The 19676-nt window shown below is 48.3% G+C and overlaps 1 protein-coding gene and 1 pseudogene across 1 annotated transcript; one reads left to right on the top strand and one right to left on the bottom strand.

Annotated features, from left to right (window-relative positions):
• The first annotated feature begins 2129 nt into the window (after positions 1 to 2129).
• Positions 2130 to 4933, top strand: LOC123040274 (receptor-like protein 45; annotated as a pseudogene).
• A 12439-nt stretch (positions 4934 to 17372) lies between these two features.
• LOC123040275 (probable long-chain-alcohol O-fatty-acyltransferase 4) lies at positions 17373 to 18702 on the bottom strand. The gene has a single exon (XM_044463162.1). It carries the CDS (start codon positions 18602 to 18604, stop codon positions 17588 to 17590), a length of 1017 nt encoding a protein of 338 aa, XP_044319097.1. The 5' UTR covers positions 18605 to 18702; the 3' UTR covers positions 17373 to 17587.
• Positions 18703 to 19676: the final 974 nt, after the last annotated feature.

Here is a 19676-nt window from a genome sequence, read left to right on the forward strand (position 1 = left end):
TCACACTTTATGCAACCAAGAATTCAAGATACTCCCTCCGTAAAGAAATATAAGAGCATTTATATCACTACGTTAGTGTTCTTATATTTCTTTAGGGAGGAGTACTAGTTAGGGGATTGAGTTATGCTTTTTCTAACAGGGAGTTAGGCCGGGCGTCGGAGAACAAGATGGCCGTCATCCTTCCAAATTTCCACGGGTGTGAGGAAATTTTCTGCTATCACTGCAGCGGTAACTGAATTGGCAAGATGCTTGTGCATAGGTAAGGTATGCAGTGAAGAAGAAACTTCCCCCCTCTTTTGCCTCCATACCAAGTGTAAGGGCAGATTTTAATATGGTCCCTCTTACCTCCTCTTTTTAGATGTGAGGTAATCAAGCCAGTAATTAATGAAATCAATTGCTAAGATCTATTTTATACTCTTACTTTTCATGTGAAAAGAGGGAGTAAGAGGGACCATGTTAAAACTGCTCAACTGTAAGACCTTTCGTGCTCGTACTCAAGTCCATAAAGTGTCTGGAGCATAATATTATATACGCCCAAGGTTAGTGCTTGATGGGGCTCCCATGCCTAACTTGACCTTACTAAGCAAGTGCAAGCGTATAGTGTTTGGACAGCCAATTATAAAAACCACCGAAATCGTGTGTGGGCGATAACTGAACGACAAGGGATCCAGCGGCAGCTGCTGGGCTGTGCTAGAGATTCCTCGGCTGGATTTAATCGTCGTGCCCCGGGTCGTCCCTATAGCACTGCTCAAAAACCACAAGGGGCAGAACAATAATCAGACATCTTGCTCTCAAACCATACTGTACATGTATTGTAATTCGAGGACGCCTGCTGCTACGACTGAATTGGCAGATGTTTGTGCATAGGAAAAGCATAAGATCGTTTTGCACTTCGGAATGGTTTCATTTGTTATTAGGGCGGGCTGCGTACGTAAATTACGTTAAATGCACAATTAGCTAGCGACACTCAGGCATTCAGCTAGTATATATGTCTGGCTAAAACCTAGAATATGCTTGCACCGAAGAAGAAGCGTTCAGTTTGGCAACTTTCCTTTTCATGGCCTGCAACCCAGAGCTGGTAGCTGACAGATTTGTGGTCAAGAATAAGATCTTTTGCAGTTAAGCCCACACATTGATGATGCACCAACGACCAATGATTTGTCATTAGTGTTATGTCTATGGCTATCCGCCAAATTGGATTTGAACAAAATGTCCCTCAATACGTCAACAATGCCATTACTTCAATTTCCGCTGCTCAAGCATACCTACCTTGACCATACCCAAACTTTTTTTGCTAAGCAACTGTAGAGCATTCCAACAGCCAACTATAAACAACACAGGGAGCAGAACAATAAGCAGACACCATTCTCCCAAGCCTACCAATAGAACACATGGCATAAGTTGCCCCTTGGCCACAGCAGAAGGCAAAAACCACTGGTGTGATGAATCTCTTTTTCTACCTCTTTTTAGTTCTACTTCTATCACCCACTGACAATATAGAATGATGCAGTTGGAAGACAAATCTGCGTACATGGACATGCTTGTAGGCCACCTGTACAAAGAGGTGGCCTTTCTGAATTTCACTTCCCATATTAAAAACATCAAAGACAATGATGCTACATTTGATCTTTAGTGCGTTTTTTCCCAGTACGACTAGGATGTAGACCGGTACCATTATCTGGAGACTAGTGGAACATAGTTCAACAGTTCATGCAAAAAATTGTGTTGTTGTAGCATGTATCGGATCTACAGCTTCTCTCAGAAGTGAAGGATGGTAACAATGGCCACTTTATTTGTATTCGGAACCTTGGATTTAGGTCCAAATAGAACATATAATTAACTCAACTCAAATACTAGGAACACTGTACATTATTGTAGAGCAAGCTTTTTCAAGCAATGCTTTCTTTTCTGTCTGGGGTGGGCACATATATTCGCGCCAAAAAAAGAACATACATATATTGCAAGTGGCTCAATTCGACGTTGAGCCAGCTCATGTACACAACACCAAACAATTTCAACCATCCAATTCTTCCATGTGGCAGGTCTCAATGCTGAACAATAAAAAGGCATCTTTCTCCCAAGCATGCACCATAGAGCACGCGGGATAAGGTAGAGTTTTTTTCTTTGAAATGGGCTGCTACTTGTCATGGGGATGCTTGCTCCTGGTCCTCTGCGTAGTCCACTCCATGCTTCCGAGTTCTTCAACTTGCTTAAGAGAGGAAAGGGCGGCCCTCATGGATATTAGCTCTTGGTTCATGACCGCGAAGTCCGAGGTTCCCAGTTGGTGGGGACACGGTGAGGACTGCTGCTCGTGGGAAAGGATCACTTGCGACAATAGCACGCGACGAATATTGCGTCTCGATCTTCACCCGATCTACCAGCAAATCCCTATCCATAATAGTGATGGCTCTACATTATTTCAACCCATGGAAGCTGCATGCTGGAACTTGAACTTGGCAATCTTTTCTTCGTTTCGGGAGCTTCAGCTGTTGGATTTCTCTGCAAATTTCGCTTGTTTACAAAATTTCGACGGTATGTGGCTTGTGTTGCATGCTTGCAACTCCATTTTATTCTTCCAGTAAGTTTGATTGCAAAAATCTTATTCTGAATCAAACAATTTCTTCAGGTCTCCAAGGATTGAGTAAGCTCAAGTATCTCAACCTCAGTGATAACAGTTTCATAGGCGATATCTCAGGATTTGTCAACAAAATGGTTTCTCTGGAGGTCATAAATCTGAACAGAAACAACATGAGTGGGGTTCTTCAGAATACAGGTATTGTAACTAATCAATTTGACATCCCTTATCAGTTGGTACAATTAATTTTTACTTCTAAAAGGCATATATATCATGGCAGGTTTAAACAATCTCCAGAACTTGCGAGAACTGCATATGAGATCTAATCAATTGAGTGGTAGCCTCCCAGCATCCATATTTGGCCTTCCACGCCTTGAGTATCTGGATCTTTCAGAAAACCTCTTTGAAGGACACATACCTATAAACTCATCTTGGAAGTGTTCCTCACTGCTTCAAACTCTCAGGTTATCCAAAAACAAGCTAGGCGGTAAATTTGATTTCTTCTGGCTAAGAAACTGTACAAAGCTCAAACAAATAGATCTGTCCAGGAATACTAATTTGCTTGTTCAAGTGAAAATGCATGGCTGGGTACCTAAATTTGAATTGAGAACACTACTGCTCTCTTGGTGTAATCTTGATAAAAGCATGCTTACAGAGCCACATTTCCTACGCACACAACATCATCTGGAATTTCTTGATTTGTCCAACAATGATTTGCCAGGAAGCATGCCTAATTTTCTGTTAGCAAATGAAGCGACACTAGCTTACCTGGATCTTTCAAATAACTCGTTAGTTGGATCACTATACCCCAGTTGGCAAAACCAAACTGATCTTCAACTACTTAACATATCTCTGAACCGTATTAAACGGCAGCTGCCGCCCAATATCAGTTCCATGTTTCCCAAACTGTGGATTCTCGATGTTTCTCATAATAATATATCTGGAGTTGTTCCATCTTCATTGTGCAACATTGGCAGGATTCAAATTATGGACCTATCAAATAACAACTTTGTAGGGCAGGTACCATCTTGCTTGTTCACGAACTGTTCTGCATTGAATATATTGAAGCTCTCAAACAATAATCTCGGGGGCACGATACTTGACAGGGCTAGTAACTTGTCATTTTTGTCGGAAATATACCTAGACAACAACAAATTTGAAGGGACTCTTCCTAGAAATCTGTCTGGTAATGTCCGAGTCATGGATTTACATGGTAACAAGATGTCTGGAGAAGTAGACATTTCATTATGGAATCTTCCTTTACTGGAAGCTTTGAGCCTTGCTAGAAATAGTTTAAGTGGTCACATTCATCCAGAAATGTGTAAATTAACAAGTCTCCGACTGTTAGATCTATCTGAAAACTATTTTGTCGGGCTTATACCACACTGCAGCCGTACATTACCACTCTGGTTTCTGAGTATATCTGGGAATTCACTGTCAGGCTCCCCAGATGCATTTTTCAACAACTCCTTCATTACAGCTTTGGATCTCAGCCGTAATCAGTTCACAGGCAACCTTGAGTGGACACGATATCTTTTTGAAATCAATCTACTTTTGTTAGGCGGAAATAAGTTTGAGGGACAGATCTCTTCAAATCTATGTCGTCTCCAACACTTGAGTTTAATTGACATCTCTCACAACAGACTCTCGGGTTCTGTACCACCATGTATTGGTGGCATTCCATTTGAAGACCCCGAAGCTTATAAATTCTTTTGGCCGACAACTACTGGTATTAGTACATTTGGAGAGTGGTTTGAAGGTATGGACTTCTCATATGACAGCCATTATGTCCTCAGAGGTTTCACCTTCACAACTAAAGGGAATCCATACACATATGGACGTAACTTCTTCATGTCGATGTCTGGCATTGACTTATCAGCAAACATGTTGTCAGGTGAAATTCCATGGGAGATAGGGAATTAAAGCCATATCAAGTCTCTCAATTTGTCAAACAATTTCTTGACTGGACCAATTCCTGCAACCTTTGCAAATATGAGCGAGATCGAAAGTTTAGATCTATCAGGAAACAGGCTGAATGGATTGATACCATGGCAGTTAACTCGGCTATCATCACTAGGTATGTTCTCAGTGGCGTACAACAACTTATCGGGATGTCTACCAGCCACCGGTCAGTTGAGCACATTTGATATGGACAGCTACAGAGGGAACAAAAACCTTAGATCATGCAATTCCAGTTCAGGTCCCGGGGCACGGAAGGACACGGTAGGAAATACGCCAGATGATTCGGACCCAATACTGTACATAATAAGTGCCGCCTCGTTCGTTGTGGCATTTTGGTCCACTGTCACATTTGTATTTTGTCATTCCTTCGGACAACGTGTTATACTCAAACTGTAATAGGCACACACACAGAGAAGGTATTGGTGAAAGATGATGATGTGTAAACAACACAGGCTTCAAGAAATGCTTTCCGATTATCGACTATTCGTGTATTTTTGTAAACTATGTCATCTTTTATTGCTTTTATAGAAGTTGTGTCTCAGCATGAATGTTCTGGTTTGATCTTTTGTATGAAGGTGGTTAAATCTCACAGGAAGCCTGTTGAAAATAAACTTCAATTTAAAATATGTCCCGGTGCCGAGGAACTGTCTTTAAGTGTCTCCGATGGCGTTGTGAAATGGTTGGATTTCTTCAGAGCCGATGATTCCTTTTGCAAGAAGTCGAACTGCAATAACGTCTAATATTTAGAAGTTGTTTGGTTTGGCATTGTTAACACAACCGTAATGGATATCAAATTACTCTGTTAACATGAAGGGAATGGGGGAAAACTGAAACTTGCTTGGTTCATCTGAGGGAACGGAATCTGAAATATCCAGCAAATGAATTTTGGCTGCCGCATGCTGTCCTCGTTGCCATGGCTGCCGGCTAGCCGCCGATTGATTTCTGCTAAACACTAGTTTGGCACATATCCATCCGGAAGATGCAGAGCTTACCATGGAGCGTAACCATGGCGGTCGCCATGATCGAGGGCGTTCACCGCCTAGAGGAAAACCCGGCGGCTCAGACAGGTAGGCCTCGTGGTCGGACATGCGCGCGAGAGCTTCATCGGCTGGAGCACCCGCAGCATCACAACAAGACGCGTGCACGAGTGGCAACAGCAGGCACCTGCGCGGTCGATACGCTCAAGGTGGACGGCGGCGACGGGCGTTCTGGAGATGAAGACGCTGCTCAGGGCCACTGGGTCACAGGGTCCGTGCTCAGCAACGGCAAGGCCACTCGAGAGAGAGAGAGAGCGAGAGGAGTAAATTGCAAAAAAAAAAAAATGAACCCTAAATCAAAATACCATCATGTTATTATTTTTTATTTCTTTGCAAAACCAGTTTGCTGAAAATACTGATCGCTCAATTAGCACCGGTTGACGCCGAATCTGACCGATGTCAGTGCTCACATGGAACGGAAAAAGTGACGCTGTTAGAATGGAATGTTAGCACTCCTATGCCTCCTTCGCATTCGCATTTGACCAAACACCTCGCAGGCGTCCTGGTGTGGCCTCTTCTTCGTCGCTGCCTTGGTTGATGCCGCGACGAGGTCTCCGCAGACAGTAGGGAAGACTCCCCATCCTCCATCTCTCTCTGCTCCGTGACACAACCACGTCCGAGCATGGCGACGCCGGGCGGCGGCTTCCCGTGATGCGCGCCCGGGAGCGCTCACCGACGTGGCCCCGGACCGTCACAGCGAGGCCGTAATCGCTGATGAGCCTCAAGGAATGTGCGGCGGGCGCGGTGAGCACGGCCATATCATCTCGTGGAGCCGGGAGCGCATGGCGGAGGCAGCCGACGCAGGCCGCGATGGTGTTGCAAGCATGAAGCATCCAGGAGCACAACGCTGGGTCGAGGTGCGCGGCCGCAAGGAGGTCTGCCACGCCAGGTGCCCGAGCGCCGCGAGCGAGGACGCCGGCAGGGTGATTCAGCGGGCCCTGCTGGCCGCAGACAAGCCAACGTGGCTGCAAGACGGATTTGGGCGGGCATGGGCAGCTGGGCGTGGTGTGCGTGCTTGCCTGGTTGGCATCCGGCATACCGGCGTGGTGTGTGTGTCTATGTCGGCCATGTTGATCGGTGCCCTACGGGGAGGCGGGATGCGGGAAGTTGCAGCAGCACTTGCGGCGGGGAGAAGCTGCAGAACGGGCGGCGGTGACGAGAACTCACCGACGGCGACGATCGGGTGGCCTTTGACGCCGGCTGAAGACCTCTGGCTGTGCGCCTCTCGCCGGACGCCACGGCTGCCTCGCATGCTTGCGCGCGACCTGTTCGGTACAATGCCAAAAAGAAATGCTTGGGGAGAGAGAGAGGGGGTGTAGATGCTGACCGGTGGGGCCCATGTATAGTTTACCGCCGGGGTCAAACAACGTGAGATTTTGGTGCCGCGTCAGCTCACCGGTCAGATATGGTGTCGAACAGATAGATATGGTGTCAACAGATGCTAAGAGCAACTTCAAAGGGCCGGCCCAAACGGGCGGCGCTTTTGTCCGCTTTTCGTCCGTTTGGGTCGGCTAGTGGTCAGTTCAGCACATTCGATATGAGCAGTTACAAAGGAAACCACAACCTTAAATCATGCAATTCCAGTTCAAGTCCAATGATACCGAATGATACTGTAGGAGGTGATGATTCTGACCTGATTCTCTATGTGGTCAGCGCTATTTCATTCGTCCTGGCATTTTGGGCCACTGTTGCATTTGTGTTTTGCCATTCATTTGGACGGCATGTTGTGCTTAAGCTGTAATAGTCATATATATAGAGAGAGGGCTGATGGTGAATACTGGTGAACGGTGATGGTTTGTAAACAACACAGGCAGATGGGTAGCAAATTGGTTCCCTGTTATGCATGTATTATTTGTGAAATATGCTTACTACTCCCTCCGTTTCTAAATAAAAGTCTTTATAGAGATTCCACTATGGACTACATACGGAGCAAAATGAGTGAATCTACACTCTAAAATGCATCTATATACATCCGTATGTGGTCTATAGTGGAATTTCTACAAAGACTTATACTCCCTCCATCCTATAATGTAAGACGTTTTTTAATACTACACTAGTGTCAAAAAACGTTTTACATTATGGGACGGAAGGAGTATTTAGGAACGGAGGGAGTATATCTTTTGTTGCTTTATAGAAGTTGTGTAAGAAGGAATATTTCCAGTTTGTTCTTCACTAAGTCTCACGGGTCCTTTTTCCCCCTTGGATCTCACGGTTACTGATGGGGTTGTGAGATGGTTGGATTTCTTTTGGTGCCGATTTTTCTTTCTTTTGCAAGAAGTACCATCTAGTGAGATGGAAGGAAGTTTGTCTCCCTGTATAGCAGGGACATCTGATGTTTAAAGCTCTTTTAACTAGGAAAAGTTTTGGCAAACTTGGCACCGTAAAAGTACAATTCCAGTTTGAGGAAGACTCCCAAGGTTGGTGAATAGTGACTTGTTTTGGGCTGGGAATCATCAGAGCAGGTGATGTTATTCTCGATATCCTCAATGCTAGATGTATGTCCATTTTCTTAGCTCTATTATGTCTTGATAATGTTTTTTTAGAATATCTTGATTTTTTTTGCGAGAAATGTCTTGATAATGTTTTTTTAAATATTATGTCTCTATAATGCTAGTAACACTAGAAACAATATGTATCTGGATTGTAAGGAGGGTATCTTTGGTTGATGATAAGATGCAAGACTGGGTGTGCCTCTCTAGAATTTGTCTCCTCATAAAACAATTCTCACGGTTTCTCTCTTCTCAGCCACTTTGCGCTCATCTTTTCTGAAGGAACCAACAAATAAACTCAAAAGTGATTTAACCAATAATGCGTGTGGCTGGCTCAAAGTTGCGGCGGCGTGTTCTCCATCCTTCCAAATATATAAAGTCCCCTAGGATTTTCAGTTTAACTTTCTCCATCCTTCCAAATATATAAAGTCCCCTAGGATTTTCAGTTTAACTTTCCCCATCCTTCCAAATATATAAGGCCCCATGGATTTTCAGTATAACCAAGATACCGAATTGGACTAACAAAGCATAAGTTATATGCCAAAAAAGTGTACCCCTGGATTTGTATTTGGAAGAACCTTCACTATGCTCACACATTTGTTGCTATCCTGTAGTTGGAAGAACCTTACTAATACTAACGATGATGTTGACTACATTGCTTTTTTCTTAGAGGGGTTAACTTTTTTTTGAAAAGGGGTGGTTCCCCGGCCTCTGCATCAGAAAGATGCATACGGCCACATTTATAAATTAAAAAGTAGTTCAACAATGTCTTGCAAAGTGCTGCAACAAAGGATATTGGCTCACAAAGAGCAAGCAAAATAAAGCAAGGCCCAAAAGCCACAACCGGCTGGCATAGTAAAGAGAGATAGGTAAACAAAGCGCCTATTATATTACATTGCCGTCATCCAAACCGGTTGAAGAAATCCCGCGCTACCACCTCTCACCGGACAGATCCAGTAACCAAACGCGCCCTGGCCTCCGTCGGAGTGAGTAATGACCACGTACGGATTAGCGCAGTAGCCCGGAATAGAACCTGCAAAAAATGAATAGTTGTTGTTCTGTTAAAAGCCAAGTCATTTCTGCAGTTCCAAATTGCCCATAACAACGCACATGCTCCCACTCGAGTTTGTCTAGCTGTTTCGGCCTCTATACCAACCAGCCACGTTCCAAACAACGACCTGACCGAATTCGGAGGAGTAATGTTAAAGGCAATTTGCACCGAGCGCCACAACACCCTCGACATCGGGCACTCAAAGAAAAGATGCTTGATATTTTCATCCCGATCACAGAAACTACACCTAGTAGATCATGTCCAGTTGCGCTTAATCAAATTATCTTTCGTTAGAACGACTTGTTTATGCACAAACCACATAAACACTTTGATTTTCAGAGGAACCTTAACTTTCCAAACGTGTTTGGGACTAGGAATTACACTAGAATTGATGACATCAATGTACATCGACTTGACTGTGAATTCACCAGATTTAGTAAGCTTCCAACACAACTGATCGGGCTGATGAGTAAGCTGAACCTCCATGAGTCTACTCACCAGATGAATCCAAGCCTCCCACCGGTTACCCACAAGCACCCTCCTAAATCGGATGTTAAGAGGAGCAGATTGCAGACTCGTTGCAAGCAGAGCATCCCGTCGCTGCACAATGCGATAAAGCGTCGGATACTGGAGTGCCGGTGGTGCATCACCAAGCCAGGTATCTTCCCAGAATCGAGTGTTATTGCCATCACCGACAACAAACTTTGTTCTGTGAAAGAAAGTAGCTTTGACCCTCATTAACCCCTTCCAGAAGGGTGAATCAGTGGGTCGAGCCGTCACCTGTGACAAGGTCTTAGAGTACAGATACTTGTTACAAAGAATCTGCGCCCAAGTTGCCTCAGTCTCGGCAGATAACTTATAAAGCCACTTACTTAGAAGGCATATGTTTTTAACTTCAAGGTTCTCAACCCCAAGACCCCCTTGGTCTTTTGGTCGGCAGATGACATCCCATTTGGCTAGGCGGTACTTTCTCTTAGTTTCATCGCTCTGCCAGAAGAAACGAGACCGATAGAAGTCCAGCCTTTTCCTAACTCCAACTGGAACCTCAAAAAAGGATAAGAGAAACATAGGCAAACTCATGAGCACCGAATTAATAAGAATCAATCGGCCTCCATACGACATAAATTTGCCCTTCCAGCAGCTCAATTTGTTCTCATACCAATCCTCGATAAACTTTCATTCGCTATTAGTTAACTTACGATGGTGAATGGGGATACCAAGGTAAGTGAACGGAAGAGTCCCCAAATCGCAACCAAACAGTTGCTTGTAAGCATCTTGTTCCTCTTTGGCTCTACCGAAACAGAACAACTCGCTTTTATTGAAGTTGATCTTCAGACCGGATAATTGCTCAAATAGGCACAATACCAGCTTCATATTTCTCGCCTTAACCAAGTTGTGCTCCATAAAAATGATTGTATCATCGGCGTACTGCAGAATGGACACACCACCATCGACGAGATGAGGCACCAAGCCACCTACTTGCCCTGCCTCATTTTCCCTTCCTATCAAGATTGCCAACATGTCAACAACAATGTTGAAGAGGATAGGAGACATTGGATCACCTTGCCTCATGCCCTTGTGTGTCTGGAAATAAAGACCTATATCGTCATTCACTTTAATTCCAACACTCCCTTTTTGCGTGAAAGATTCAACTTGGCGCCTCCAAGCTTTGTCAAAATCCTTCATACGTAAGTCTTGTTGTAGAAAGGGCCATTTGACTTTATCGTACGCCTTCTCGAAATCCACCTTAAAAACCACTCCATCCAGTTTCTTCGTGTGAATTTCATGGAGCGTTTCATGCAGGACCATCACCCCTTCAAGAATGTTCCTATCCGGCATGAAAGCAGATTGAGTAGGCTGCACCATAGTATGCGCAATCTGTGTGAGCCTATTCGTCCCGACCTTGGTAAAAATTTTGAAACTCACATTAAGAAGACAGATTGGCCGAAATTGCTCAATCCGCACCGCCTCTGTCTTCTTGGGAAGAAGTGTTATCGTTCCAAAATTCAGCTTAAAAAGGTGAAGCTGACCAGCGAAAAGATCATTGAACAAAGGCAATAGATCTCCTTTAATAATGTGCCAACATTTCTTGTAAAACTTGGTCGGGAAACCATCCGGGCCAGGAGCCTTATTATTCTTCATCTGGGAAATGGCCTCAAAAACCTCTTTCTCAGAGAAAGGAGCAATTAAAATATCATTCTCAACAGCTGTCAGTTGAGGCACATCCTCAATCCTAGACTCATCCAGCGACACACAGTTCTCCTCTGGAGGTCCAAACAACTGCTTGTAATACTCAGTAATATATAGCTTTAAATTTTCCTGACCCAGAATCGTTCCCTCATCTTGTTCAAGCTGAAAGATTCTCTTCTTTCTATGCTTGCCATTAGCAATCATGTGAAAAACTTGTGTGTTTGCGTCCCCCTGGACGACCCGTCGGACTTTGGCCCGAAGCGCCCACTTTAATTCTTCCTCACGAAGTAGCTCTTTCAGCCTCATTTCCGCATCGAGCTTCGCCTGAAGCTCCGAGGCTGGCAGGATCATGTTCTCAGCTTTTACATCAAGGGACTGAATAAGCGAAAGGAGTTGTTCCTTCTCAATCTTATAAACCCCACTAAGATGCTTAGCCCACCCTCGTAGGAAGCTTCTCAGATGCCTAATTTTATTCTGCCAACGCTCAAGTGCAGTTCTACCTCCTGCATCCTTAGCCCATTCTCTGGCAACAATATCTAAGAACCCTTGTCTCTCAAACCACGCAAGCTTGAACGAGAAGACATTCTTATTTCCCACATGGGTGGCATCCCCAGAGTCAATGAATAAAGGCGTATGGTCCGAAATGCCCCGTGTAAGTGCCTGCACCGTTACACAAGGGAATTTTTGCTCCCACTCGACGCTAGCCAGAACCCGATCTAGCTTCTCAAACGTCGGATTAAGCAGGGCATTAGCCCAAGTGAACTTCCTGCCCGAAAGCTCAATCTCATGCAGATCCAGACTTTCAATGATGGTGTTGAACATGAATGACCATCTACCGTCGAAATTATCATTATTCTTCTCATCACGCCTTCTGATAATATTAAAATCACCCCCTACTAGGATAGGCAGTTGCTCAGAACCACAAATCCTAACCACATAAGCCAAAAAATCTGGTTTAAGCTCGGGCTGTGCGGCTCCATAAACCGCCACCAAAGCCCAGTTAAACCCATTGGCCTTCGACCTCACCCTAAACTTAACTGCGAAATCTCCCATGACCACGCTTCGGACTTCTAACGAGTCACATCTAACTCCGAGTAAAATCCCACCCGATCTTCCTCGCGGAGGTAGACAATGCCAATCAAACTCAATACCTCCCAACAACGTATTGAGAAATTGAGGCGAAAAGTCGGCTCTACCAGTTTCCAATAAAGCGATAAAGTCCAACTTATGCTCAATAGAAGCCTCAGCAAGAAACCTTCTTTCAGCCAAGTCTTTCAGATCTCTGCTATTCCAAAAGATTCCTTTCATAACTCGTCATGGAATTTTTTAGCTGTTCTAATCCGCGCGCGGAAACCGGGTAAATCTTCCGCTTCCATTTGCGTTTAGGAAAATTAAAACTCTCCAGCTGGTCCTCACAACCAGTCTCAGAGGCGCGCAATTCAACAAAGTCCACTCGCTCATCTTCCTCCTCAGGCTCAGGAGACGAATGAGCGAGATGCGCACACAAATTATCGAGTACCCTAACCCCAAAGCATCAATCTCGGAGTTATTCATGGGTTTAACCGCAGCTAAGTTACGTATCATCTCAAGCGCCCGCTCAGCCTCTAAATCCAATAAATCATTAACCGAATTTGAAATTTCACTATCATTGCTACCTAGTGAAATTCCTATCTTATTTGCATTATTAATAATCTCATCATTGGAAAAATGCAAAATAGAAAAAGAAGTATTGACAGACATACCCGTAGTGACCTCCACGTCACGAAGCTTGGACGCCCTCATAGCGCACCGCTGCTGAATGTCGTCCACCTCCGGATGGTGCTGGAGACGGCTGCTCAACTGTCGCCCCTCAGAAACCGGATCCGGGATACCAGCGAAAGCAATCACCTCCTCCCGAGAAGCTCTACTGGGGTGCACCATGCCGGGGGACGGAGAAGCCATGGCCTCCTGCCCGAGCTCCCCCCTACCCCGGCCAAAGGGCGAACTGTCGTCACCGGCGCCGCCGGCACACAAAGCCCTCGTGGCGCCACAGGAGAAGAGGCCCCCGAGGCCACCGAGGCCACCTGCCCCGAGCCCCGTCCGGACCGCGACTCCAGCGCCAGCATCGCCGGCCCGGAAGAAGGAAGTAAAGGTGTCTGGTCGAGAAACCTCGGCCTCCCAATCGAAGGCTCAAGCTGCATCATCTGAAGCTCCCCCACCGCCAGCCCTGATGAGGGAAGCGCGGCCACCTGCCCCACGCCCCCACCAGCAGCAGGCACCCTCGGCTGCACCTGCACAGTCGCGGCCGTAGAGGAGTAGTCCAAAGCCCCCATCTTCAGACTCTCTCCTGCGTGAACGACCTCCTCCGCCTCAACCCTGACCAGGATCGGCGACTCCCCCAAAGGAGGAGACACTGGCCCCTCAAACTCCAGTGCCGGAAGCGAGCGCTCAAACACCTCATCCGACTCCACCCGATCACTCCACAATCTCGGGGGTGCAGATGCCGGCTCAAAAGAACCGAACCTGAGAGTAGTCGTCGGCACCGTAGAAGGAGTAACCGTCCCATCCGCAGACATCTGAGCATCAGCACCCTGCGTGGTGGACAACTCACGTCCACTATCAGCAACTGGTGCCTCCTTAAGTGCCGAACTATCATCATCCTCGTGCATATCAGAATCAGACCCGTTGCCCCCCCCGGCAAAGATACTCTCATCCTCGAACTCAATAACAAGGTCATATATATGGCCTCGATATGCCCACTTAACCACCTCCGGCACAAACTCGATGTTCAGCACACTAACCAGTACGCGGGCAATCCCGTGGGCTCTAGTAAAGTCCATATCCACACGCTCCGGTCTGCCAATCATGATACCCAAACTGGCCACGACCCGGGCATCCTGCATCGGTCTGGATGGAGCCCCAGAGAATCACAACCAAACCTGAGTCAGAGGCTTGCCCGTAGGCTCACCCTCTTCCACTCCTGAAACTCAAGCACACCATCAGTACCTGGCACCTTGCACATCCCGAAACTCAGAAGCCTCTGAGGGTCCTCAATTGACGGAAACTCAACCCAAAACAGCTTGTCTTCCACAGTCGCAAGCTCCCACCGGAACTCCCTAGGGGCTAACTCCTTAAGCCTCTGTATAATCTGCGACTCCGAAACCTCTCCTCTAGCAATCTTAACCAACCCAGTTGTCAAGCTCAACATCTCGTCAGGAACCTCCATCTCCGTTGGAGATTCAAAGAATGTAAGCTCGGCACAGTACACCCCATACATCATCAGTGATGGTGCCTGCTCTCTCAGAAGCGGACAGCCCCCCGCATCGTGTGCTGGTTTGCCACAACTGCCACACAACTCGACCACACACTCCGCAATAAAATGTCCCTTACCACCACAACGATAACATAGCATATTCTCCTTCTTGCGTGCATATTTTGAAGCTCCGTCAGACTCAGCCCTGGAAGGATCCTCCAGAGATACAGTCCCCCCGGAACCATTCTCGGGTAACTCTGCATTCGCAAGCGCCGAGACCACCTCCAAAGCCTGGCCTGTCAAAACCTGCTGCTCAGCATCCCCATCAATCACCATCGGATCAGTCACAGTCGGAGTAGGCGGCCGTGGGCGATACCGGCCCCCTCGACCCCCACGCCCACCACGGTGACCACGGAAACCACCCGCGGTCGAAGACCCGGGCCAGCCGCCCCCTCAACAAAACCTCCTGGGGGCCCCATGAACGGGCGCTCCGCCGAGCCATCGCTCTGCCAAGCATGACCTCGACCGCCACCAGTCGACGAGGATCCACGGTGCTTACCAGCTCCATACGCGTTGACCCCATCATCACCCCACTGACCCTGAGGTGCAGCCGTGACTTGAGTCGGAGGACGAGCTAGATGCTGAACTGTTTCGGATCGATTCTGCGGAGGCATAGCGACAAGGTGAGGTGGTGGAGCTGGCCTCGGCTGGCCAGCCAACAGCCCCTGAGCGGGCGGCCGCGGCGCAGCACCTCCTCGGCCCGCATTGTTCCTTGCTGTAGATGGCGCCGGAGGTCGCTGACCCACCGGAACTGGCGCCGGCGGCCGCAATGCCGCCGGACTAGGCGCCGCCGGTCTAGGCCCGGGCAACACGGCACCCCGGCCGGCCGCTACCCCCACCGAAGACACACCCCTGCCAGCCTGCAGCAGGATCGTACCCCCGCGGCCAGCCCCCGTTGGCGGCAACGAAGCACCACAGCTGCTGCCCGAGGCCACGGGGTTCAGCCCAATGCCAGCAGCTGGCAACCCAGCGCCACGGCCACCGCCGCTGCCCTGCTGCGGCGCGGTCCCAAGGCGGCCGGCATCCTGATTCGCCACCGTTCTCTTCCCCGGCGGCAAAGGTCCTCCGCGACCCACCATCGATCGAAGCGGAGGAATACGTTTCGCTCGTTTTGTCCAAACCGATCGAAAGCTCCGACTCTGCCTACGAGGAACCCTAGCGTGCGGTATGTGAGATGCAGACGATCGAGCTAGCGGCGCCTCCTCGCCCTCGATAGCGTTCGGCTGTGGCCTGCGCTGGGCCTCATACCCAAGCACCACTGGCCCACGTACTGCAGCCCTCTCTGAGCCACTCTTGTTGCAGAAAAAACCGGTCGGACCCGGGATAGACTGGGCCTCATACCCATCTATCCCCGACCCAACACGAGCCGGCCCACCAACATCCGATGGCAGCCCCTCTCGGCCTACCAGCAAATTCAAACGATGTTACGATTAGCAGCGATCCCGAGATCCTGAAAACTAGGAGTTTCCAACTCTGTCGCCGGCGGCCTCGATCCGGCCATCGTCCGGCGAAGAAACTTCTTCCGTTTGACAACAACCCACGAATCCGGCTTAATGAGATAAAAAACCGTAAGATTTGGGCGACATACCTTAGGAAGAGGGCCTTTCCATGGCTTGATCGCCACCGACGAGGTTCTCCGGTGAACTATCCGGCGTACCATCTCATTCTTCTCGCCCGCGTCGAGCCCCAACCTGGCCGGATCATGGATAGGAAGAATATCATCGATCGCAGACGCCACCTCCTCCTCTGAATAACCGGCATTGAACCAGTCATTAATGTGGTCCGACGGCGTTGGCGACGGCGGCGATGGCGGTTCGTCCGCCTCTCCATCCGCGCCATCCTCCTCCGGGTCCGCTAGCGCCCAAAACCGTCCTCCGCACCGGCGATCACCGGCGTGGACAGGTTGGGCACGTGCGGCGGCCCATCCAATCGCCCCTCCAGTCGTCCCTCCAGTCGCCCCTCCCATGTTGACGAAGTCGGGCAGACGGAACCCTACAGGGGTTAACTACATCGCTTAATTGTTGATACATCATCGCGATGCTAACTAAACACCACTACAATTGTAATTATTGTCTAAGCAATTTCGAAACAACATAGCAAGTAGTAGTTGTCATCCTATGGTTTAACAATTTTTCACATAATCTGATAACTGCCACCACAGTGGCAACTGTTACACCATGGGCAGGTAAGTACACAACCACCATGGCGGTGACTAATGCTAACGAACATGATAACTACACTATTTAACTATATTTTCTTAACACTATATTTTCTTAACACTATATATGTTGTAACAAGTTACCATATAGTACGATGAATATCACAATGAACTTGTACTAAATCAACGACACTTATTTTGAAACGAAGGAAGTATTAAATACAAGTGATGAAGACTCTATGACTAACATACAAATAACCAAAGCGCACATCATTTTATTTACCAAACAAATAAATATGTTAACTTTGATACCAATCAAATCATGATACAGTCCAACCCCATATGAAAATAGTGAAGGGAAAGAAATTGGAGCGTTAAAATGGCGTTTGGATTTGCTTGATACTATTGCCACATGGTTTAGCATGTGAAAACTTTGAAAATCGATTTTGACTGTTCATACCACATAGTCTTTTTTATAAACAGTTTGGATTGCTTACCACGCGTGTCATGTGGTCACACTTCACACTTCACACTTCATATAATTGGATGAAATGATATGTAAGAGATTGGTTATACATCTGGTCCTAACATAATATTTCCCACAAAAAAACATATTACTTCCTCTAATCCATATTAATTGATATTAGTTGTTGCTGACGGAGTATTACATCTTTCTCACTTCTCAAACTTTTGAGAGTGTACATTTCATCTCTCAGACTTTAACATGGTAAACAAGAAAATGCAATGTGTTAAAAAAAACAAGACAATGCAATCTTGTTTGGTAACCTGGTTAGAGTCCCAATCAATCTGAAATTTATTTTCCTTCCTACTAGTTAGTCGGTTGAACGTCCAATGCCATTTATCTTTCTGCCGGCGTCGAGGAAGAAGGCCGCTACGGCAGCCCACTCCTCCAGCAGCTTCTCCTCGCCCCCGTCCTTGCACAGCGGCGGGAAGAAGAGCCAGAACGACGTGCCGGCGACGAACACCACCACAATCACCGTCGCCACAGCCCGCGGCGGCGACGGCCACCCCCTCGCCGCCCACCGTCGCGCGCACCACCCCTCGGCGACGCAGCAAGCGCCGTGGAGCACGAAGAGGGCGGTCATCCCGCCGTCCGGCCGCCGGAGGCTGAGGTAGTACACCATGCCCTCGTGCATCAGCCCGGACACGAGGAAGGTGGCCAGCACGCCGGCGGGGCTCCCGGCGCGCGCGCGCACGGGGTCGTACACCGACGGCCGGAGGATGGCCGACACCATGAGGTTCCACCTCCTGCCCCAGAAGTCGCGCAGCGAGGAGGCCAGGTAGGGCCGGTCGAACTGCGGCTCCGTCTCCATGCCGAGCGCGCCGGCGGCCGCCGCGATGCAGGGGAAGAAGAGGTCCAGGAAGCAGTATATGTGGACGCCGTACAGGGCCCGGCGCGCGTAGGGGTGCAGCCGAGCGTTGTACTGGTAGAGGCGGAGGATGGCGGCTATGGCGGCCACCTTGGCCGCGCAAGAGAGGAGCGACGGCAGCGGCTTGGCTTTGGGCGCTCCGGCGCCGGCAGGGCGGAGCTTGACGGGGAGCAGCGCGGTGAAGACGAACGGCAGCACGGGGAGGGCGGGGTCGAGCGGGCCGCGGCCGGCGGCGAGGAGGGCAAGCTTGAACGCGAAAAGCCAGGTTAGGAAGAAGGCGGCGGTGCCTCGGACGATGGCGGAGGAAGTGAGGGCCAGGGGAGCGGCGGCGAGGAACGGGAATAGCGGGAGCAGCGCGACGAGGCGCGGGAGGCCGGCGCGGAGGAGCGACGAGGCCACGCGCGCGTACAGTGCGGCGGCCAGGGACACCATGGGGATGCTGTCCCGCAGGAGCTCCATGGCCGTCGCGAGTTGCCGCCACCGGCACTGCACGGCCGCTGTCTCTGTCGCTCGATCTAGCACTGCAGTAGAGGAGGATGGATCTGGCAATAATGTTGAGTGGGACGCCCGCTGTGGCGGTCAGGAGCTGTCATTGTATTTTAACCACAGTGTCGTGCCCACATGTGCTTGTGATATAAGGTAATCAATTGTGGATAGACAACTTGATAAAACTAGTAAGCTTGCACGTGCAACGCACGTCTTGCTAGCACATGCAAAGGTAAATAATGACAAATCATGATTAAATTAATGGTGGGCATAAGGTCCATTGATTTCTCAAGAAATATACTATGAGCAGAAAATAAATATAATATAAATGGATAAAGAATTGGTAAACAAAAATATGATCCGAATAAAGGTTGCATTATGATGGAGGAAATGTAACATATGTTTTGGATAACAGTGCCCAACCATGTCATGAGTTTCGTAGAGGCACTTGAAATTTGATTGTGAGGTATTCTCTATTCCTGGTCGATAATGCATAAAAATACAATTGAAAAGGGATATAAAAACCAAGCAATAATCAGCTTGGGCAACATTATCTTTTCTTTGTCGAGATGTCTTCACTAAGATTTCGTTCTCTGCTTTCTCTTTATCCAACTTAATTACTGGAAAGGTAATTAAATTGCTCATTGGTCAGCACAATACATGGAAGATCAATAATACTGCTTTAGTGTTAGACTATGTATAGCTTCTGTACCTATGTACGTATATGGTATATATTGTAACACAACCATTATATATAATGAGATAAACCACCCCTAGAGGGTTGTGCTGGTTTCCCAAAACTTATTGTCTTACATGGTATCACGCTAGGTTACGATCGCTTCCGCTTCTAAACCCTAATACCCGCACCGCCGCCGCAGCCGCCGCCGCCTTCACCGCCGCCGCCGCGCCACCGATCGCGCCGCCGCCATGTCGAGCGCCGCCACCACCGGTTCCACTGCTGCGGGCTTCCTCCCGGCCTCTCTTGCGGCTCTGCTCAACCTCCCGCTCGATGCCGTCTCTGTTCCGGCTCCGATCGGGACAAGGA

Source organism: Triticum aestivum, chromosome 2B (genome assembly GCF_018294505.1).
Source record: "Triticum aestivum cultivar Chinese Spring chromosome 2B, IWGSC CS RefSeq v2.1, whole genome shotgun sequence".
NCBI lineage: Eukaryota > Viridiplantae > Streptophyta > Magnoliopsida > Poales > Poaceae > Triticum > Triticum aestivum.